Source organism: Setaria viridis, chromosome 8 (assembly GCF_005286985.2).
Source record: "Setaria viridis chromosome 8, Setaria_viridis_v4.0, whole genome shotgun sequence".
In the NCBI taxonomy this organism is placed as follows: domain Eukaryota; kingdom Viridiplantae; phylum Streptophyta; class Magnoliopsida; order Poales; family Poaceae; genus Setaria; species Setaria viridis.
Genome location: NC_048270.2, coordinates 27,989,515 through 28,007,526, shown reverse-complemented (window position 1 = coordinate 28,007,526; position 18,012 = coordinate 27,989,515). Strand labels below are relative to the sequence as shown.

At 42.7% G+C, this 18,012-nt stretch overlaps 2 protein-coding genes and 1 long non-coding RNA gene across 5 annotated transcripts; 2 read left to right on the top strand and 1 right to left on the bottom strand.

Annotated features, from left to right (window-relative positions):
* The first annotated feature begins 6,231 nt into the window (after positions 1-6,231).
* Positions 6,232-12,607, top strand: LOC117866685 (retinoblastoma-related protein 1). Its single transcript, XM_034750953.2, has 18 exons — positions 6,232-6,492; positions 6,583-6,681; positions 6,764-6,882; positions 6,987-7,083; positions 7,182-7,228; positions 7,431-7,614; positions 7,732-7,798; positions 7,907-8,086; positions 8,192-8,379; positions 8,468-9,335; positions 10,145-10,301; positions 10,397-10,469; positions 10,554-10,727; positions 10,804-10,917; positions 11,022-11,148; positions 11,222-11,334; positions 11,974-12,089; positions 12,183-12,607. The coding sequence occupies exons 1-18, from the start codon at positions 6,430-6,432 to the stop codon at positions 12,334-12,336; spliced, it is 2,940 nt and encodes a 979-aa protein (XP_034606844.1). The 5' UTR covers positions 6,232-6,429; the 3' UTR covers positions 12,337-12,607.
* Positions 12,608-14,757: 2,150 nt separating this feature from the next.
* LOC117866687 (uncharacterized) lies at positions 14,758-15,728 on the top strand. The gene is made up of 2 exons (XR_011896289.1): positions 14,758-14,890; positions 15,032-15,728. It is a non-coding gene; the product is annotated as an uncharacterized lncRNA (long non-coding RNA).
* On the bottom strand, positions 14,818-17,743 carry LOC117866686 (nudix hydrolase 13, mitochondrial). 3 transcript variants are annotated; one of them, XM_034750956.2, is made up of 6 exons: positions 17,384-17,743; positions 17,127-17,304; positions 16,687-16,804; positions 16,395-16,478; positions 15,430-15,579; positions 14,818-15,327 (listed from the first exon to the last, which is right to left on the bottom strand). In XM_034750956.2, the coding sequence occupies exons 2-6, from the start codon at positions 17,231-17,233 to the stop codon at positions 15,142-15,144; spliced, it is 645 nt and encodes a 214-aa protein (XP_034606847.1). In that variant the 5' UTR covers positions 17,234-17,304; positions 17,384-17,743; the 3' UTR covers positions 14,818-15,141. The 3 variants fall into 3 exon arrangements, with proteins under 3 accessions (XP_034606847.1, XP_034606846.1, XP_034606845.1); XM_034750955.2 differs by having other exon boundaries at positions 17,127-17,296; XM_034750954.2 differs by having other exon boundaries at positions 17,127-17,284.
* Between the last annotated feature and the right edge of the window lie 269 nt (positions 17,744-18,012).

Below are 18,012 nucleotides of genomic sequence, written 5' to 3'. Positions count from 1 at the left end.
AGAGATGAAGAGCATTGGAAGGATTTTCGGGAAGTTGAAGAAGTCATGATCGTTGGCCGAAGTTTCATCTATGTCAAGTGCTTCGCGGAACGGTTCTTGGTCTCCGAGTTGCCGAGAGGCGGCGATGTCTACATGGAGGTGCCACGCAGTGACCACATGCTACTTGGTGGAATGAACACAAGAAGCTCTTCCATGCAGTTCGATGAACTGCATGGAATTCCCGAACTTGTGCCACAACTTTCGAGGAGCGCAACTCGCTCTCAGAGTAGCTACGCCAAGAAGAAGTCGATATATGGCTTCACCATAAAGAGCAACGAAGAAGAGGAAAGGCTAAAAAATATTGAGGGAAGGCTTGTTGCCAACCATGATTTCAACGACGACTTTCTTCAGAAGATTGGTTTTCACAATGATATCTACAAGCTTCTGAGCAATATTGGTTGGATGCAGTTTGCTCTCAACGGTCCAGTTAGTGTGCAAAAGGATGTGGCCGTTGAGATGTTCATGACTATGGAGCAAGTCATAAGGTGGAATGAGGAAGGGGTTGAGCAGATTCCATGTTTATCCTTCAGAATAAGAGATGAAGAAAAGATTATAACATATGGAAATGTCACTGATATTCTGGGTTTCAATCCATAGGCCCCAGAAATCGGTGAGGTAGAAGAAGAATAGTTGAAAGAATTTTGGAAGAAATTTCCAAAGAAAATAATCGACAAAGGAAAAATATTTGCAATTCCATCCTACAAATATTTCATTTTTGGAGGTATCATTGTGTCTCCGGGAGGATGTAGGAGACCAAAATTACCGACTCGGAGATGAACTGGCTTTATTGCCCACACGATATGATGATTAAGAGATGGCTTGTTGAAGCAATATTTGGGACTGGAGTTGTTGGGTCAGGTTGCTATCTCACTATGATAGCAGCGTGTTTAAAGCCAGAAATTGAAAGACTCCATGCATGGGTTATAAAAGCTAGAAGCGTCAACGCCAATACCATGAAGAATGCACATTTAATTGGCGGCAATGAAGACAATGGCTATACAGTTGGGGTCAGCAATTTTAAACTACCCGATAGAAGACTTGGAATTTATCGTGTGGGCAAAACCGACTGGCTAGAAGAGGGAGTATTATTCCCAGTGAAGAAAGAAAAAGGAGGGCAAAGAATTGACGAAGGCTCATCCTTGCAAGCAGCTCCAGAAATACCACCACCCAGCTCAAGCTACTAGCAGATGTAGTTCCAAAACGCACCAAGATATGAGGGAGTTTCTGAAGGATGGCAGCAGGAGCAATGACCGGAGGTACCGGCAGCAGCATGGGCGCCAAGCCCATTTGCACCACAATTTCAGCAACCGACACATTCCGCCGCCGCCGCCACCTTATGTTTTTCATGATTACATGCCACCTCCTTTTGAGGGATCCCATGATATGCTCCATTGTCTGCTCAGTTCAACCACCTACCACAGCCACAGAGAAGTGCATGCATCATAGGCGTGTATATACAAAGAAATTTACAAGATGCAGATACGGTGAGGCAAGCCTGTCAGTTCGACATGATGGAAATTGTGCCTCCAGATCAGTACCAGGGTGGGGCGCAGGATCACTACGGGCAGGGATATCACGAGCCACACTACGACCCGCCGCAAGACAACTTGGATTAGAGACCAAAGGGACCGAATAAATACGCACACATGTAGTTTGAGTTTTATTGTCCTTTCTTTATTTATTTCAGCATGTGTGTTGGGTGTGCGTAGTATTTTCTATTTTATTTTCTCTTTATTTTTAGTTTGTGTGTTTTATTTCACCATGTCATGCTTAAATAAAAAAATGCATCACTTGAACCTAATGATTAATTGTGATGGTTTAAGTTCTTATCATGTTGAAAGATGATGATCGTTGCTGCTTTGTTTAATTTTTATACTTGGTTATTATACCATTGAACTAATGCTCTCTCTAACACGAACTGAGATTATTATAGCTACCAGCTTATTTCTCTATGGAGGTTATGATAATTTGGACCCATATATTTGTTTATTGCTCTCTCTTTTAAATGAATCAAAGACTCTTTTATTTTTAGTTACAAATCACGCTGACCTTATCAATAATACTTCTTGCAAATGCTCTACCCATCCAAAACCAAATATTTATATGAACCATAGATTGCAAAATTTATTTTTGGGTGAATTGATTTAGAATCTACTTCTGTGGTATGAGACTTAGAAGCTGGTCATTCCTTTTTTGTGTAACCTTTTACTGCTAGCCTTTTTGGCTATGCATTATGAATTTCTACATTGGAAATCTTGAAAATCTCGTTGGGCATCCAAACATAAACCCAAATATATCATTTTTGTGACTACCTCCTTGACCACAACCCAATATGAGTATGAAAAATATTTCGATGAGATTCGGAAGATTATTCATTGCCTTTTCAAGAAAATCAAGACCTGGAAGGCAACCATTAGTGCGTGGGATAAAAAGTGGAAGAAACAGAGGCCAAAAGGGGCTAGGGCGATCGGCCTGGGATGTTCCCCCTCTGTTGCCTCTGAAATTTGATGTGGAAACCCTCTAGAGAAATAAGATATTTTTTCTAGAAGATCGAAGATTTTGGTACTTACATCAGCAGTTTGTCTTTCTTCCTTTTTATGCTTAAGGACGAGCATCGTCTAAGGATGAGGGAGAGTCATCACATTATCTCTGACTACTGCTGAGTAAGTAATATGTTGTAAAGAATTCTGAGGAGAAAAAGAAAAAAAATATTGTGGAAAAACAAAGAAAGAAAAAGAAAGAAGGAAATGAGAAAAAGGAAAAAGAAATAAAGTACTCCTTAGTTCTTTGACCTTCATAGAGATCCCAAGTACTTTGAATATTAAGGTATTCCAACCATGTGCAATCCGATTATGAGTTTTTCATTAGTGTCTCGCGATCACTCTTTGCCCTTGCACATGTCCACTATCTAAATGTGTGTGTTCATTCTCTTCCACTCCATAAACAATTATTTTCCATGAACTTTTTGACAAGTCTCAGTAAGATCCATCAGAAGTCTTTCTTGTTTTGATAATATCCTGATTTTAATATTTTTGCTAGGACAAACCTTCCCAAAGATCCAGATAAAACATAACACATATTTTATGAGTGATGACAGGTTGGAGAAGTTCTAGTATAGGTTTGAGAGACTTGATGAGCTGAGAGAACATGAGCAATTGCAATGAAGTTGATCTCGGTTCAGTTTCTTTTTGAAAAAAGTTTTATTGAAAATCTTCTGAGATTTGTTTAAGATTGAGAGCAAAAAATTAATTTATTGTGGGATATGCTTAATGATATCTACCCTCCATACTAGAAGGGTTGGTTACAACTTCAATATTAACTAAAAAATCCTATGAGAGCATTATGATTTCTTGTGTGTAATGAAGTGCAGGATTGAACACTGAAAGGCAACGCTGATTTCTATTGAAGACTTACTCGAGGACAAGCAAGGTTTAAGCACTGGGGATTGTTGACGCTCGTTATTGACACACTTTTACCCCTATTTATCTTCAATAACGATAGGAATTTAATACCTAAACTATTGATCACATCTAATAAACCGATCATTTTCACATGGGCAACATATTTTGGAAGATATTCTGTTTTTGTAGGGAATTGGACATAAAAACATATTTTTGAATAAAGCACTGAACGAGCATTGAACCAGATGAAGACGAAGACCAACGGGCCCAGGAAGGGCCTAGGATGATCAACCCAGAAGAGCCTAGGCCGATCGGCCAAGGGTCCTATAGCCCTCCCTAACGTCTATCTTTGGCAAGCAATCCTTCGAGATGACTTAAGGGCTAAGTTTGTAAAGATATGGCAAAGATGACTTCGGGATCAAAAAAGGAATCAAAGAAGATCAAGCGGAGATTTGGAGAGTTATTGAAGATGAATCTCATCCCGAAGCAACCGACATGCCGAGCCCACATGCAAGTGAAAATAAGATTCTTGAGCATCTAAAAAGACTTGGGGACGAAGCAGGATGCGAGAGGGCGAAAGGAAGGCCCAGGCTGATCGGACTGGACCCTCCTTGGCTGATCGGCCTGGGGGTTTCCTTCGCCCCCTCGCCTTCCAATTGTTGCCACGCGCTCTCTGGACTATAAATACCCTAAAAATCCACCGAGCCTCATAATTGAAGACAACATACTCGATGTAAAGCAGCAGAGAAGTAGAAGGAGCTTGAGGGACACCTCTCCGGAGAGCCGAGTGCCGTGCAGTTGTCAGGGGTTAGCATAGCTAAACCTCTGCCGGCGTCATCACCCTGCGAGGAAGATCATGTGGAGTTCTAGAGCTATGAGTTATCAAGATCAAGGCAGGATCCTGGTGGTGATCTTGTGATGTACAATCATTCATGGTAAAGTAATAGATGTGTTCATATTCTTAGCGATCTAGATATCTTCTTTGATGGTTTTATCTTTATCGAGTTTACTTGCTTTTCAATCTATGAATTGATGATAGATTGTTTAGGGTGTTCTTGTGGTCGTGGTGACCAGATTTGCATGCCTGATCTCCCGATGAGTATGACACGTCCTCTTGATCGTGCCCTTAACCTGCTTGCGTTGATAGAGGTGATTGTGACAGGATCTTTGTTGTGTAAGGTGGGGGGTTTCGGGATCCAAACCAGAGGTGTATATTTAAAGATGCTTTTTACTAGGATCATATGTGTGCTGCTTTGCTATCTATGTTTACAATTACAACTTATGCATCTAGGTTGCTATAGATTGGTTACCTTTGCTCTATCTGTTATCTGTTTGTATATGCTTAGTCGATTGGGTCTAAATATCTCATAAACACCAAGTTAATACTAACAATGCTAGTTGAAATAGATCGCGTGCTATAAGTTCCACGGATTGATAAACCTTGGGGGAATACTTTAAGGGGAGAGCTACAATTGATCCGTACGCTTGCGATGTACAATTGGCATGCTAACAACCGTCATGTTGAAGAAATGTGTTCAAGCAACATGTACAATCATCAACCTATTTGAGGGTGGGTATATGATAAATCTTGTTATATTATTTTGGAGGTAGCGATGGGGATGGGCTCTCCCGATAACGCTCAGTTGAGAGGCCCCGCAGCCCCAACCGCGCGCCTCCTGCGATCTTATCCGCTCGCGCCCGTGGAGGGAAAAAAAGAGAAGGACTGTGCCTCCGCCGACCGCTAGCGCCGCCGCCTGGCCAGCGTCGTTCGCCCTTCTATTCTCCTCCCCTTCCCAATCCTCATCTTCTTTTCACCTTTTTCCCCGCACATTCTTCCCCACCGCCGCCTCCACCACCGACCGTGGCCGGTGGCGACTTGGCCGCCGTGCCGCACCGCCCACCTCCCACCTCCCACTCCGCCGTGCCCTCCCGCCCTTCCTAACCACTCTATGCCTCACCCCACCGCCCGACCCTTCCCAACTGGACATCCTGCACCGCCCGACGGCTGGTGCCCTCGTCGGCTCACCTCCGCCGCCCCTAACACGCCTCCTCCTCCACCGGGCCGCCCGCCGCCCATGGCCATCCCTGTAAGGCCACCAGCCATGGAAGCTCCCCCAACCCCCAACCCCGAACCCCCAAACCCTAACCCGAACCCTAGACCCGCCGACCTCCGCCGCCGCTGTCAGCCGCTCCGCCCACAAGCAGCCGGAGATGGAGGAGATCGCCGGAAGTGAGGCTAGTTACTTGCTTCATTTGATTTGTTACTTTTCACTTTTTTTTTCCTTTTCTGGCATTCCTCGTTCACCTCCTTTCCTCAGATTTTCGAATTGAGAGGGCTCTCGCGATAAGCTTAAACCGAGAGCTCTCTCGGTTTAGCTTTCACGTATTATTTTTACTACTATTACTATAAGTTAGGACCTAAGCTAGAATATGGAACAGAGCCTAATTTTTTTGCGGGACGGCCTACATAATCCTCCCTTGAAATAATCTAAACAGCTTCGGAGAGTTTTCGTTGTGCTACAGACGTTGGAATGCAATTTACAAACAGTAAAATATTGCGTATTTCCAGGTGGCACCCTGCCATTGGCCGACTTTTTGGCGCGTACAGGAGAAACTGACCGCCACCTTTCCCGCGCTTGAGCCATAACCCCGATCCCCGCTACTCTCAACGGTAAAAAGAAAATCCTACATTGTCACTTAGCCCCCTACAGAACGACGTAATAACCTAGAGACCAAACAGCCAAGCACAATACACGAGCGGAAAGAGAGGACAACGCTGGTTTCGCCAAAAGCCCCTGGAGACAAATAAATTTGCGTCGGGGCCCCCACCCTGCTCAACCCGACAGCCCCCGCCTCGATCCCCCAAATCCCCAAACCCTAGCTCGCCGGAGCCCGCGCTCTCCGGCGACTCCTCCGGCCGATTCGTCGCGGCCGCCGTGTGATGCGTCCAGGGAATCGGGGCTGAGTTTCTCTCGTCGGTTTGGTTTCGATGGCCGCGCAGCCCCCGCCGGCGCCTCCCGCCGTGGAGGCGCGCTTCGCGGATCTCTGCAAGGTCAGATCTCTCGCGCCTCTCCGCCCGCCGGTCTGGTTTTCCTGCGTTTTTGAGGTCTTACGGTTTTGGGGGGTGGGTGCTCTCGTGCAGGAGCTGGGACTGGGCGAGGGCGTCGCCGGCGAGGCCGCGACGCTGCTGGATGAGGTGAAGGGCGTGCTTCTCGCGGCGCCTTCGGTCGGAGGCAGATCGGTGAGGAACACCGCCTTCTGTGGCTTAAACCTCTGATTCCTCTGTCGCGCGTGCTGATTAGAGCGTGAACGGACCATTGCAGGCTAAGGATGCAGAGAGGCTCTGCTTCGCGTTCGTGCTGTACTGCGCTGTGAAGCTCAAGGGGCGGAAGGAAGGCTCTGGGGTCAGGCTGTGTGAGATCTTGAAGAGCTGCAAGCTCAAGTGGGTGATGCTTCGTTACGATTATTTGAGTTCAAGTCTCGTTATCTTTAGGGTTTCAAGTTTCATTGAGTTGGCTGCGTGCTTACCTTTGGTTTGGTGTGCAGGTATGACGATTTCTTCAAGGAAATGCAGCAGCTTGGTCTGAAGATTGAGAAGATCTTAGAGAGCCGTTATGGCCGGGATTGGGAAGGCCAACTCGAGGTGGGTTGATAGCTGGCCTTGTTTTGTTTTTAAGATGGAGATTCTGGGAGGCCCTAACTTTCTTGTTTCTGCATGGGGCTTTTGACTTGTGAAATCAGCTGAAGCAGCTGGAGGGTTTGGTAAACCTGCTGGCCGATGCAAGCAGGTAATATTGTGCCATGCCTTGTACACAATTTGACAATCACAAAATTGTTGATGGTTTTTCTTTTCTTGTATTGAGATGTGATGCTCATAATTAGTGATAATGCTTACTAATTATAACTGCTGGTTTGTAATTTATAACAACTTGGTTCGTGTGTTTGTTAGTCTGGTACAATAAGTCTCACAACATTGTTATGAAATGCCAGGTTCTATCGTAAGGCATATAATGAACTATTCTCAAGTGCGAGTACTGATCAGGAGCCTGGATTAGCAACAAGTACTCCTGACTATATTCTTTTCGGGTGGCATGTCTTCTTAATGCTTCGTTCAAGATCACCGGAACTGTTTAAGGATTTAGTATCCTGCATCCATGGATTGGTTGCTGTATTGGTGAGTTTGCTTTTCTTCCTTTTGTTTCGTTATTGATTGTTGAACTTTGACTCCCTTAATACTGTGAGCTGCTACTTGTATTTTTAAGTAACCGCAAAACTGTTTGGTGAAATGCAGGCCATACTTTTGATTCATGTGCCTGCTAAATTGAGGAGCTTCACGATTGAAGGCTCTTCTCACTTAAGTAATTTTCTCCACATTTTGTCAATTGCTCCTTCTGAATCTATTTTTTTTATTTTTTTCATTCAGCATATAGCACATATTTATGTTTGTTTTGTTTGTTTGGATCCAGTCAAACAAACTGAGAAAGGCGTGGATATTATTGCTTCATTATGTCATAACTACCATACCTCTGAAGAACGTCTGAAAGAAATGATGGGCAAATCTCACGAGGCAATAGAGGACTTCTTTGGCATGAAAGCATTAAGTGCTTCAAAGTGCAAAACAGAAAATTTGGATAAAATAGACACAGGCATGGAACCCTCCCTTCTCCCTTGCATGTGTGTGCATGCATACTGAACTGTTGTTATTCACACATTTTAATTAGCTGAAGTGCTATATTAATGTTCTACTACAGATGGTCTGATGTGTTTCAAAGGTCTCATCGACGAGGAAAATTTCCAGCAAAATTTGGAAAAATTGGAGAAACTACGCGATTCCAATAGCTGGGAAGGGGAGCTTGATTTGAAACTATTTTTGAGCAATGACTATGTTCCCTCTGCCGAGAACACATCTGGGGCCTCCAGTAATTTAGGATGTTCAAAGGTATCCCAAACGGTTCATAACCATTTAGTAATCTAGGCTGAATTCCTTTTGTGGATTATTTCAGTCGATTCATTTTATTCTGTTGCAGCGTGCATTTGAAACATTAGCGTCACCCACAAAGACAATAAAGAACATGTTGACTGTCCCTTGTTCCCCTTCATCACCTGCCAGTGGTGGTTCAGTCAAGATTGTGCAAATGACACCAGTAACTTCTGCCATGACGACAGCTAAGTGGCTTCGTGAGGTGATATCTTCATTGCCAGAGAAACCTTCATCTAAGCTTCAGCAGTTGCTGTCATCATGTGATAGGGATTTGACTAATGATGTGACTAAAAGGGTCAGCATAGTTTTGGAAGCAATTTTCCCAACCAAGCCTTCTGCAGATCGGGGTGGTTCAATAGGCCTCAACTGTGCAAATGCATTTGACATCCCATGGGCAGAAGCAAGAAAAATGGAGGCCTCCAAATTGTATTATAGAGTATTGGAGGCAATCTGCAGAGCTGAGTCACAGAACAGTAGTGTAAATAATCTAACTCCATTGCTGTCAAATGAGCGTTTTCACCGATGTTTGATTGCATGTTCAGCTGAACTAGTATTGGCAACACATAAGACAGTCATCATGATGTTTCCTGCTGTTCTGGAGAGTACTGGTCTAACTGCATTTGATTTGAGCAAAATAATTGAGAACCTTGTGAGACATGAAGAAACCCTTCCAAGAGAATTGAAAAGGCACTTAAATTCTTTAGAAGAACAGCTTTTGGAAAGCATGGCATGGGAGAAAGGTTCATCATTGTATAACTCACTGATTGTTGCCAGGCCATCTCTTGCTTCAGAAATAAATCGTCTTGGTCTTTTGGCTGAACCAATGCCATCTCTTGACGAGTTAGTGGTAAGGCAGAATTTTCATGTTGAGGGCTTACCAGCTACACCATCTAAAAATCGTGCTGCTGCATCAGGTACATTGCTACGCAGGCTTAGTTTAAAGTTTCTTTGATTAGTTGTTCCAATTCCCAAAGCCGCTTCTCCTTGTTGAGTTTCTGCATGCTACTTGAAGTTTGTTCATCATCCAATCAGTTTGATTGCTGTGTTTTGCTCTTTATTTGATTGCACAATGTGTCATGTTTCTGGTTATACACCTAGGTAGGTAGCAGACATTGTCTTACCAATTTGGTTCCACAATGTTTTGCAGTCTGTGTTTCAGTAGCTATATCGTCACTGCTATTTTATCAACAGAAGCTTTCATGAATTATGAGACCGGTATTAGAATTGTGTCATGAAGGTCTAGATTATCTGTACTGCTGAAGGGAAAAAATGGTAAAGGGTAATATGCACTGAAATGCTATGGTCTGGAAAAATAAAACAGTGCCTTGGTATTGTGAAACGACGCACTGCCCAGTGAAACTTCACACCAAGCTTTTTCGTTTGTAGCAGTACAATGCATTCTTAGTGTAGAGTATGGTTCATGACTCATGAGCATGGTCAGTCATTTATTACTGCAGAAGGTATCATGATCTCAAGTTGTAGTCCAGGATCTATTTCCTGTAATGCTATAGTTTCATAGAGCTGATACATTCTCGAACAAAAGAAGCTTATTCTATGGTGTGTTTCCGAGTGGGGTCCATTTAAGAATTTCAAGGTTCAATTACCTTAATTCTTAGATTGCAATCTTTTGAAACAAGCAATTCTCAGATTTTACTTTGTTAGTCCATCTTGATTTTGGGCTTCTGGCTCTTCTCGCTCTTTATCCATCACTTGTTTCTTACAGATGATAACACTGATCCTCGATCACCAAAGAGACTCTGCAATGAATCCAGGAACACAGTAGTAGAGCGCAATTTGCAGACACCACCACCCAAGCAAAGCCACAGCGTGCCGACTAACTTGAAAGCAAAATGCCAACCACTCCAGTCCACATTTGCAAGGTTTGCTCACCCATTTTAGCTATACTGGTGTTTGCACACTCTACTTTTCTTTTAACAAAACAGAAATATTTATTTACCGCTTGTCTACTGTGCAGCCCAACTGTCAGTAATCCTGTTGGTGGGAATGAAAAATGTGCTGACATAACGGTTCAGATATTCTTTTCTAAAGTATGGATCTTCTTGTAACTAGAACTTCGTTTCTATGATTTATCTTCCTTTTAAAGTTCTAATTTTGGGCTCCATCTTGTTCAGATTCTGAAGCTGGCTGCTATTAGAATAAGAAATTTGTGTGAAAGGGTTCAATATGTGGAACAGACAGAGCGTGTCTACAACGTGTTCAAGCAAATTCTTGATCAAAGGACAGCATTGTTTTTTAATAGACACATTGATCAACTTATCCTTTGCTGCCTTTATGGTATTGCAAAGGTACCATTTATGTTATTTAATGAACTTCCTGTTATTACTTCCCTCTTATTTGGGCTGACCATGCCTTCTCTCACAGGTTTGTCAATTAGAACTGACATTCAGGGAGATACTCAACAATTACAAGAGAGAGCCACAATGCAAACCAGAAGTTTTTTTGAGTATCTATGTTGGGAGTAGGAATCGCAATGGGGTATGTACCTTGGCTTCGATATTTCACCTTTTATCTGACAGTTCTTTCTGATGATTTTGGTTCCCCTTATTGCTCCTTTTAATGACAGTCTTTCCTATCAACAGGTACTAGGATCACGCCATGTTGATATCATTACCTTTTACAACGAGGTGTTTGTTCCAGCAGCCAAGCCTTTCCTGGTGTCATTCATCGGTTCTGGTACTCGTCCAGAAGACAAGAAGAATGCTAATAGTATGTGCTATACCTGCTTTCTCATTTGAACTGCTATTCCTTCACCTTAACTGATGTCATCACTTTTGCTTAGGCCAAATTTTTGGATCACCCAAGCCGTCTCCTTTCCCGAATTTACCAGACATGTCCCCAAAGAAAGTTTCATCTTCTCATAATGTTTATGTGTCTCCTTTGCGGCAAACCAAGGTTTTTTTTCTCATTCTATATTACATAGCTTTATTTTGTCTACTTGCTCTTCATTTATTACTATCGAGTAAGCTAACTCATATAACCACAATCTGTTTTTATAAGGTAGTAATGTTTTGAATGATATTTTAGTATAGCATATGCATGCTTAAAATTCTACAACATGGTAACAACAACAAAGCCTTTATCCCAAGCAAGTTGGGTAGGCTAGAGATATCAACTCATTAAATAAAAAAAGGAGAAACCCAGCAAGAGCCACAACGCTGTATGTATCATGCAGATGAATACCCACAGTTTTGCTACTTCACTCCTTACATGGCATTAAATGACGGGACAATTCTTGAGATGCAGATCATCTAAATTTCCTAGGGTAGGAGTACTTTTTGTGACAACAGCTTGTTGTCCCTACATTTCATTTTATTGTAAGTAACTTTAAGATTAGTCAATGGCTCAATGCTATGAGGGTGGGTGCTACTGCCACCTTATTATCTATTTCATGTCACGATACAATGATCTATGGGCATCTGAATATCATTTTCATTAACGATGGGCTAGAGTAATGTTATTAGATCATTAGCACTTCACTCTATGCTGCAGTTCCTTCTCCAGTAACACATTCTTCTCTGCGCCACTTGTCAGATGGATCTGCTGCTTTCACCAAGTTCCAGGAGTTTTTATGCATGCATTGGTGAAGGCACCCATGCTTATCAGAGCCCATCGAAAGATTTGGCTGCTATAAATAGCCGCCTAAACTAGTATGATAGCTTAAAATGACACTTTCTATGTACAACAAGATTTTATGTTTACAACACTAATTGGCATCACCTCATTTTGTGTTAATTCTGCAGTAATGGGCGGAGAATAAACACTCGAATAAACTTCGACATGGTTAGCGACTCAGTGGTAGCTGGTAGTCTGGGCCAGCCAAATGGTGGTTCTACCTCCTTGGATCCTGCAGCTGCATTTAGCTCCCCATCAAAGAAGAGAAAACCAGATACTTGATCAAATAAATGTCAACCTCTGTCTGTACATAGCTCACAATTCCACAGCAGGATTTCTTCTGAATAAGTGGATTAAGCGGAGTGCTTTAACTGTACATGTATGTGTTAGTGAGTAGTAGCAGTTTATAGGCAGCAGACTGTTTCGGATTAGCTTTGAGGTTGTATCATCATTTGCCTGCTGATTGAACACAATTAGATTGTAACATCTGCGGTGTAGAATGCTAATGAACCTTATAGTTATTACTGAATTGACTTGCATTTGATGTACCAAATCTTTATCCTGGCTCTTGCAAGGTTTTTATCAGGGGTCTATTTGGTTCCAATAGTACTACACTTGATTCATACGTTTCAAATGTTTTAACTAGGATCTCCAAACCTAAATTATTTTCCTGACTAGGAATAGTCATCACGAGTCTAAGTTTGCTCCTCAGGTAGTTTATTATTTGATCCTATTAGTTTCTCACTTTGCAAGTACTTTTATCTGTTTCTGCTATCTTTCTACTGTGTACTTCCAGCTTCTCCATCAGATTAATCATTCCATATACGGTGCACTGCAAGTGATTTTACATATCTCCATCAGATTAATCCTTCAGGTATGTCTCAGGTATTGGTGTTTTGTGAGAGATTTTCTGTGAAATTGCTTTTGTGGTGAAAAATGTTACAGTACTATTGACTACATTGGTCCACTACAATTAATCTTTTCTTGCTTTGAAATTTTTCTACTGTCTTCACTTGCACAACCAGAGTGATTGATTTTCCACATCATTCAATCCTTTTCTCAGGACATGAGGGGCAAGTAACACTTGACAGATTTGCACTTAATTCAGAAGGCTGAAAATTTCATAAACGAAATGTGAAATTTGTTAGATTCTTCCATTCAATTAGTTCTTAGCAACATTGGACAGTTAGAAATCAATCATCCAACAAGATAGATGTTCATTTTGTTATTCCAAAGAATCTGACATTGCATCTGCTTATGCAGGTGAGATAAAGAAAGCCTGAAACATCATTACCATTTAAAACATTGGCTCCTGGAAATTCAAATGATCTACAAAGCTACTCACCACCCCCATTGGAGTGAGATCAGCAGCACCAGCACAGCAAGGTCCTTCAGCTACATCTGTCATCGCCATGTACGATAGAGCCTATGGTGGCAGGAGTTGTTCTTAAACAGCACCTGCTCCTAAAGTTTGTTCTGCACATATTGCATCTGATTGTATTGACAAGGACCATGAGCCTCCATTCTGGTACCTTCATATACACACAACTGATAGTTGCTGACATGGACACAAGTATGCATGATGGCAAATGGCTGCAGCTGCGGAATGAGATTCCCCCATTTCCTACCGTGGCTGCCCTGCACAGAGAATGATTTGAGCAGCTGTGACCTGGAGTGCAAACATGAAGGCCCTGCAACCACTTTACAAAGCCACAATTGTTCTGCGTGCTCGCTTGTGAACTTAAAGATCCATTCTCCCTGCGGTTTTGCCAAGATAAAAGCCATTTCCGGTTCATGTCGCCTCCCTGACATATTTGCAGATTGGTATTTGTTGCAGTTGCGCTGCTTAAGTCTCAGAGCAGAACTCATTGCTACATCATGGTGAGTTTCAGGCAATACTCAAAAGAGAGCTGCTTTTCGCCAGGAAATGAAGGACAAATGGTGATAGGATGATAATCAAATTCAGTTCTCTGTATACAAGCAGCAGAATTTGGAATTAGCTTTGAGGCATATCATTTCCTTCCTCTGCTTATTTGAATGAGTTGTAACTTCTGAGCTGTGTAGGATGCTAACTGACCTTAATTTTGTAACCGAGCAATTTGCTAGCATTTGGTGTATGAAATCCTTGTTCTAACATTTGACATGTACTTTTCATGGGTAGATTTTGTCTTCAAGTACTATTTCATTTGATTCGTATCAATTTAATTTTCTACAGCAACTATACCGAATCATGTTCCTTACTTTTGAAATGTGCTATGGTAGTATGGTACATGCTCTCCAGATAAGCATTGGAGAAGTTTTCACTTTATGTGCACTTTCTCTAATGCTCCTTTCTTACTGTATTTCTCCAGCTTCTCCATGGGCCATATGGTTCCATTTCAGTGTTCGTTGCAAGTGATTTGACATATGCAACTTCACCAGGAGGTATTACTTAGTTTCTCTGCATGTCTTTCTGAGATAACTGTAAATGCATTTAGTATGTCAGTTGTTGAAGGAAACTACCAGTTTTGTGATGAATAAATCTAATGGTAGCGCGTGGCTCCATTGCCTGGGCCATTTCGTTCAGTACCATCACAAATATTGCGAAGTTGGAAAATATCATTCACTGTCACTAATTGTTTTTCCAGTATACACATCTTTGTATTGGCACAGAGCTAGTTAGTTCTTTCCAGACTTCCAGTTTTTGTATCCTCTGCTATTTTAAGTTTTTTGACTTGCACACCCAGAGTGATCAGTTTTCTGCATCGTTCTGTTCTGTTCTCAGGACACCAGATAATTCTTATGGGCTTCATTCAAGAACATGTTACAGTTGTCAAAATTACATTTCATTCATAAGGTAAAGACATTGAACAAATGGAACTTATAGTTTGTTAGCTTCTGCCAATTAGTTCTCAGCAACATGAAATAGTTATTAATTAAAGATGAGATCTCGTTCTGGTGATTCCATAAGGTTCTGACATTGCGATTCTTTCTGCAGGTGATATTTGAAGCCTGAACCAATACATCTCGGACCATCTGGCTCCTGTAACTTCAGACGGAGGAAAGCTGCTGGCCACTGCCATTTTGGGAGTGAGATTATCATCAGCATCAGCACAGCGCTACAGCACCTTCAGCGACAGCCGGCATCACCATGTACAGGCTCGATGAGTCCACCAGCTCAGGTGATGGCAGAGGCCTGAAGTTGCTCTCGAACAGCAGCTGCTCCTTCAGTTTGTCCAGCGCTTCTCGCATCCAGTCATAACGACAGAGACCGTACGCCTCCTCAACTGGTACCTGAACATATATGCACAAATTCATGGAAGAACTCTATGAGCTTGCTGCTGATTTGGAATCACGTCTCCAGATTAAGTTGCAGCTGTGGAATGGCATGCTCACCCATCTCCTGCCATGGGTGACCTGCTCAGGCCAGATCTCCAGCAGCTCCGTGACCTGGAGTCCAAACATGAAGCCCTTGCAAGCCCCTTGCAGGCTGCAGCTGTTCTGCTTGCTCTTGCTCTTGAAGATCCATTCTCCCAGCGGTGTTGCCTGAATTGAAGCATTTTCAGTTGTTAGCTGTATATTGATGGTTTCATTTTCGGCGATGAACTTTGGGCCGAAATATTTGTTGATTAAGCTCAAATTCAGTCACAAAAATGCACAGAAGTAAAGAACGCTGCCGTGTTCTCATTGGCATACTCTCGTTCTCTGAAGTAAACATGTGAATCACCGTTGCCAATAATGCTGCATATCTCCATGTCAGCACATGAAAATCATGTGCATGGATTAAGCATGATGGTGGCTGTGCAGCATGTGGGTTGTTGGCCACCTACCATTGGTGTATTTGTTCCTACTGGATTAGAAATACCAAAGGAAATATACAAGTTTGGCCATGCTCATCATGCAGGCCTTCTTTTGCAATGGTTTTAAATCTTGAACACTAGAAATAAAGGTCGACCACATATTTTTTTCATGAATTGTGCACTACAGTTTTTTTTTCATCAAGAAAATTTCCTTATATGTAAAACCATTAAAAAAAGTATATTGCAATCAATGGCCTATGAGAGGATATGAGCACTTGACTTTTCTGAACTGCTTGCCACTGGAGTGACCATTCTGTCCTCCACATACCAAAGTGGCAGGCATGGAAGCAACCCATGAACATCCTACCATATCTGCTGCATTCGGAAGGCAACCACAAAAATCCAAACGTGTCACGGCACTAAGCCCACGGACAAAGCCTATCATGCATGACGCATGCATGTATATTTTATATACTAATCCAGCAGCTAGTAATATATACTAATAAACTAATGAAAGAGGCGTGCCACGTCAGGAATAGGTCAAGGCCACTGGCCACCTACGCTGATAATGCCCTTGACGCCTGCTTCCTCGAAGGCCTCCCTGCACGCAGCTTCGTCGATGCTCTCGTCGTCCTCCCATCCACCCTGCAGCATGGCAGACGTCAGAAGCTAAGCTTTTTCTGTGTGCCCATGGCGATTCCTTTTCTATCCGGGCACTTGATAATTGACATGGCGAGCTTGTTTTTAGCTTATATCATTGAGCAATTATGCTGCTGCATATGCTGATTCTTTACAGGATTGATTGAAGGGTGTGTGTGAGCAGCATGATCATCATGTGATTCTGTTGCCTCACCTTTGGGAAGATGAGATCGCCTCGCTTCGGCGTCGAGATCATGAGCACCTGCAGCCTGCCTAGCACATCCTGGCAGCTGCTTTCCCCATCCTCCTCTCTGAGCATGTATGGGATGCATCTGACAAAGGAAAATACATAAAGATCAGCCATGCATCATAGAAGATGAAGGAGAAACATGCAAGTGAGCGAGAAGTCTATCTTTGCTATATAATGTTGTCGTTTCGGCATGAACAATTACTTCTTCAGCACAGTGAAAGCTTACATGCTCTCTTATGTTCCTAAACTCTTCAGTTGTGATTTCATGTGATCTTTGAGTATTGGGGAGAGTCATCATAACCCCTTTTATTTCTAACAAACGATGTGTTAACTTCATGCTTAGCTCTGAACGCCTCAACAATCAATGCAAATGTTTGACGGAAAAGTTGTGAGCTAGTATCTACCCTGAGACAAGGCGATAGCATCCTTCGTAGCGTTGATGCAGTCGTCCCTGCCTTGCGCAAACCATGGTGGTCGTCGACGGCGCCGCCGCCACCGCAGGGGGTGCCATCTTCTCTCTTCTCGTCCACAGGAACAATCTCTTTGTTAACTGAACAAGAACCTATGCACACAACTACAAATCTAGGTCACAACCTATGCACCCAAACTATAAGCTTTATATACAGGCAGATAGCTAGCAGGGACGGATTAGCAAGCTCACCTCAAGTAGACAAATCCAAGATCGATTCAAACTCTCCTTCATCAAGCCCAGAAGCTGGTGTCCTTCCTGATGCCACAAGCTTCTCCCAGCTGCATGCCACTGACCCAAAGAATCTCTCCTTTTGCATCACTCAACTGGCCCCTGATGCAATTGGAGGCTCAAGATTTGGAGATATGGCTGCAAGATAAGGTGCCCAAATGGAGGAGATTGGAACCCAATTCTCCTGGAATCTAATGCTTCTATCTGATGCTACCTACACCTTAAATTATATAGCTAGATACCAGCTAGAGCTCTGGAATTGAGCCAAAGAGATTATATATATACAAAGTACCCAGAGATGGCCTTCTTGCTCCTTGTGATTCTTGGATCTATTTATAGGGAGAGGATGGAACTAATTTGCGCTGAACCCCTTGGCTTATCTGTAATCTCGGATTCGGCCCTACTTTTCTTGTTTCCTCAGCTGGTCAATGGGTTGCTGGTTTTTTCTTACTGTGTGTCAACCAAACCATCCTTGCTAGGAAACCGCTAATATGGACCAAGGGGTTTCCCTAGTCACCTGTGTTGCCCTTTTTACTGTTCTTGTGGGTAGAAGTATGATTTTGTTTGTAATATCATTATAAATGACCAAA

Excerpts from the sequence above, each read along its gene's own strand:
- LOC117866686 (XM_034750954.2), bottom strand. The coding sequence starts at position 17,425 with ATGAAGGAGAGTTTGAATCGATCTTGGATTTGTCTACTTGAG. Across the intron at positions 16,479-16,686 it reads GCGATCTCATCTTCCCAAAG|GGTGGATGGGAGGACGACGA; the intron begins GTGAGGCAACAG and ends GCCATGCTGCAG. Across the intron at positions 15,328-15,429 it reads TCACCCATGGCAGGAGATGG|GTACCAGTTGAGGAGGCGTA; the intron begins GTGAGCATGCCA and ends ATATATGTTCAG.
- LOC117866685 (XM_034750953.2), top strand. The coding sequence starts at position 6,430 with ATGGCCGCGCAGCCCCCGCCGGCGCCTCCCGCCGTGGAGGCGCGCTTC. Across the intron at positions 6,883-6,986 it reads TTGAAGAGCTGCAAGCTCAA|GTATGACGATTTCTTCAAGG; the intron begins GTGGGTGATGCT and ends TTTGGTGTGCAG. Across the intron at positions 7,799-7,906 it reads TGAAGGCTCTTCTCACTTAA|TCAAACAAACTGAGAAAGGC; the intron begins GTAATTTTCTCC and ends GTTTGGATCCAG.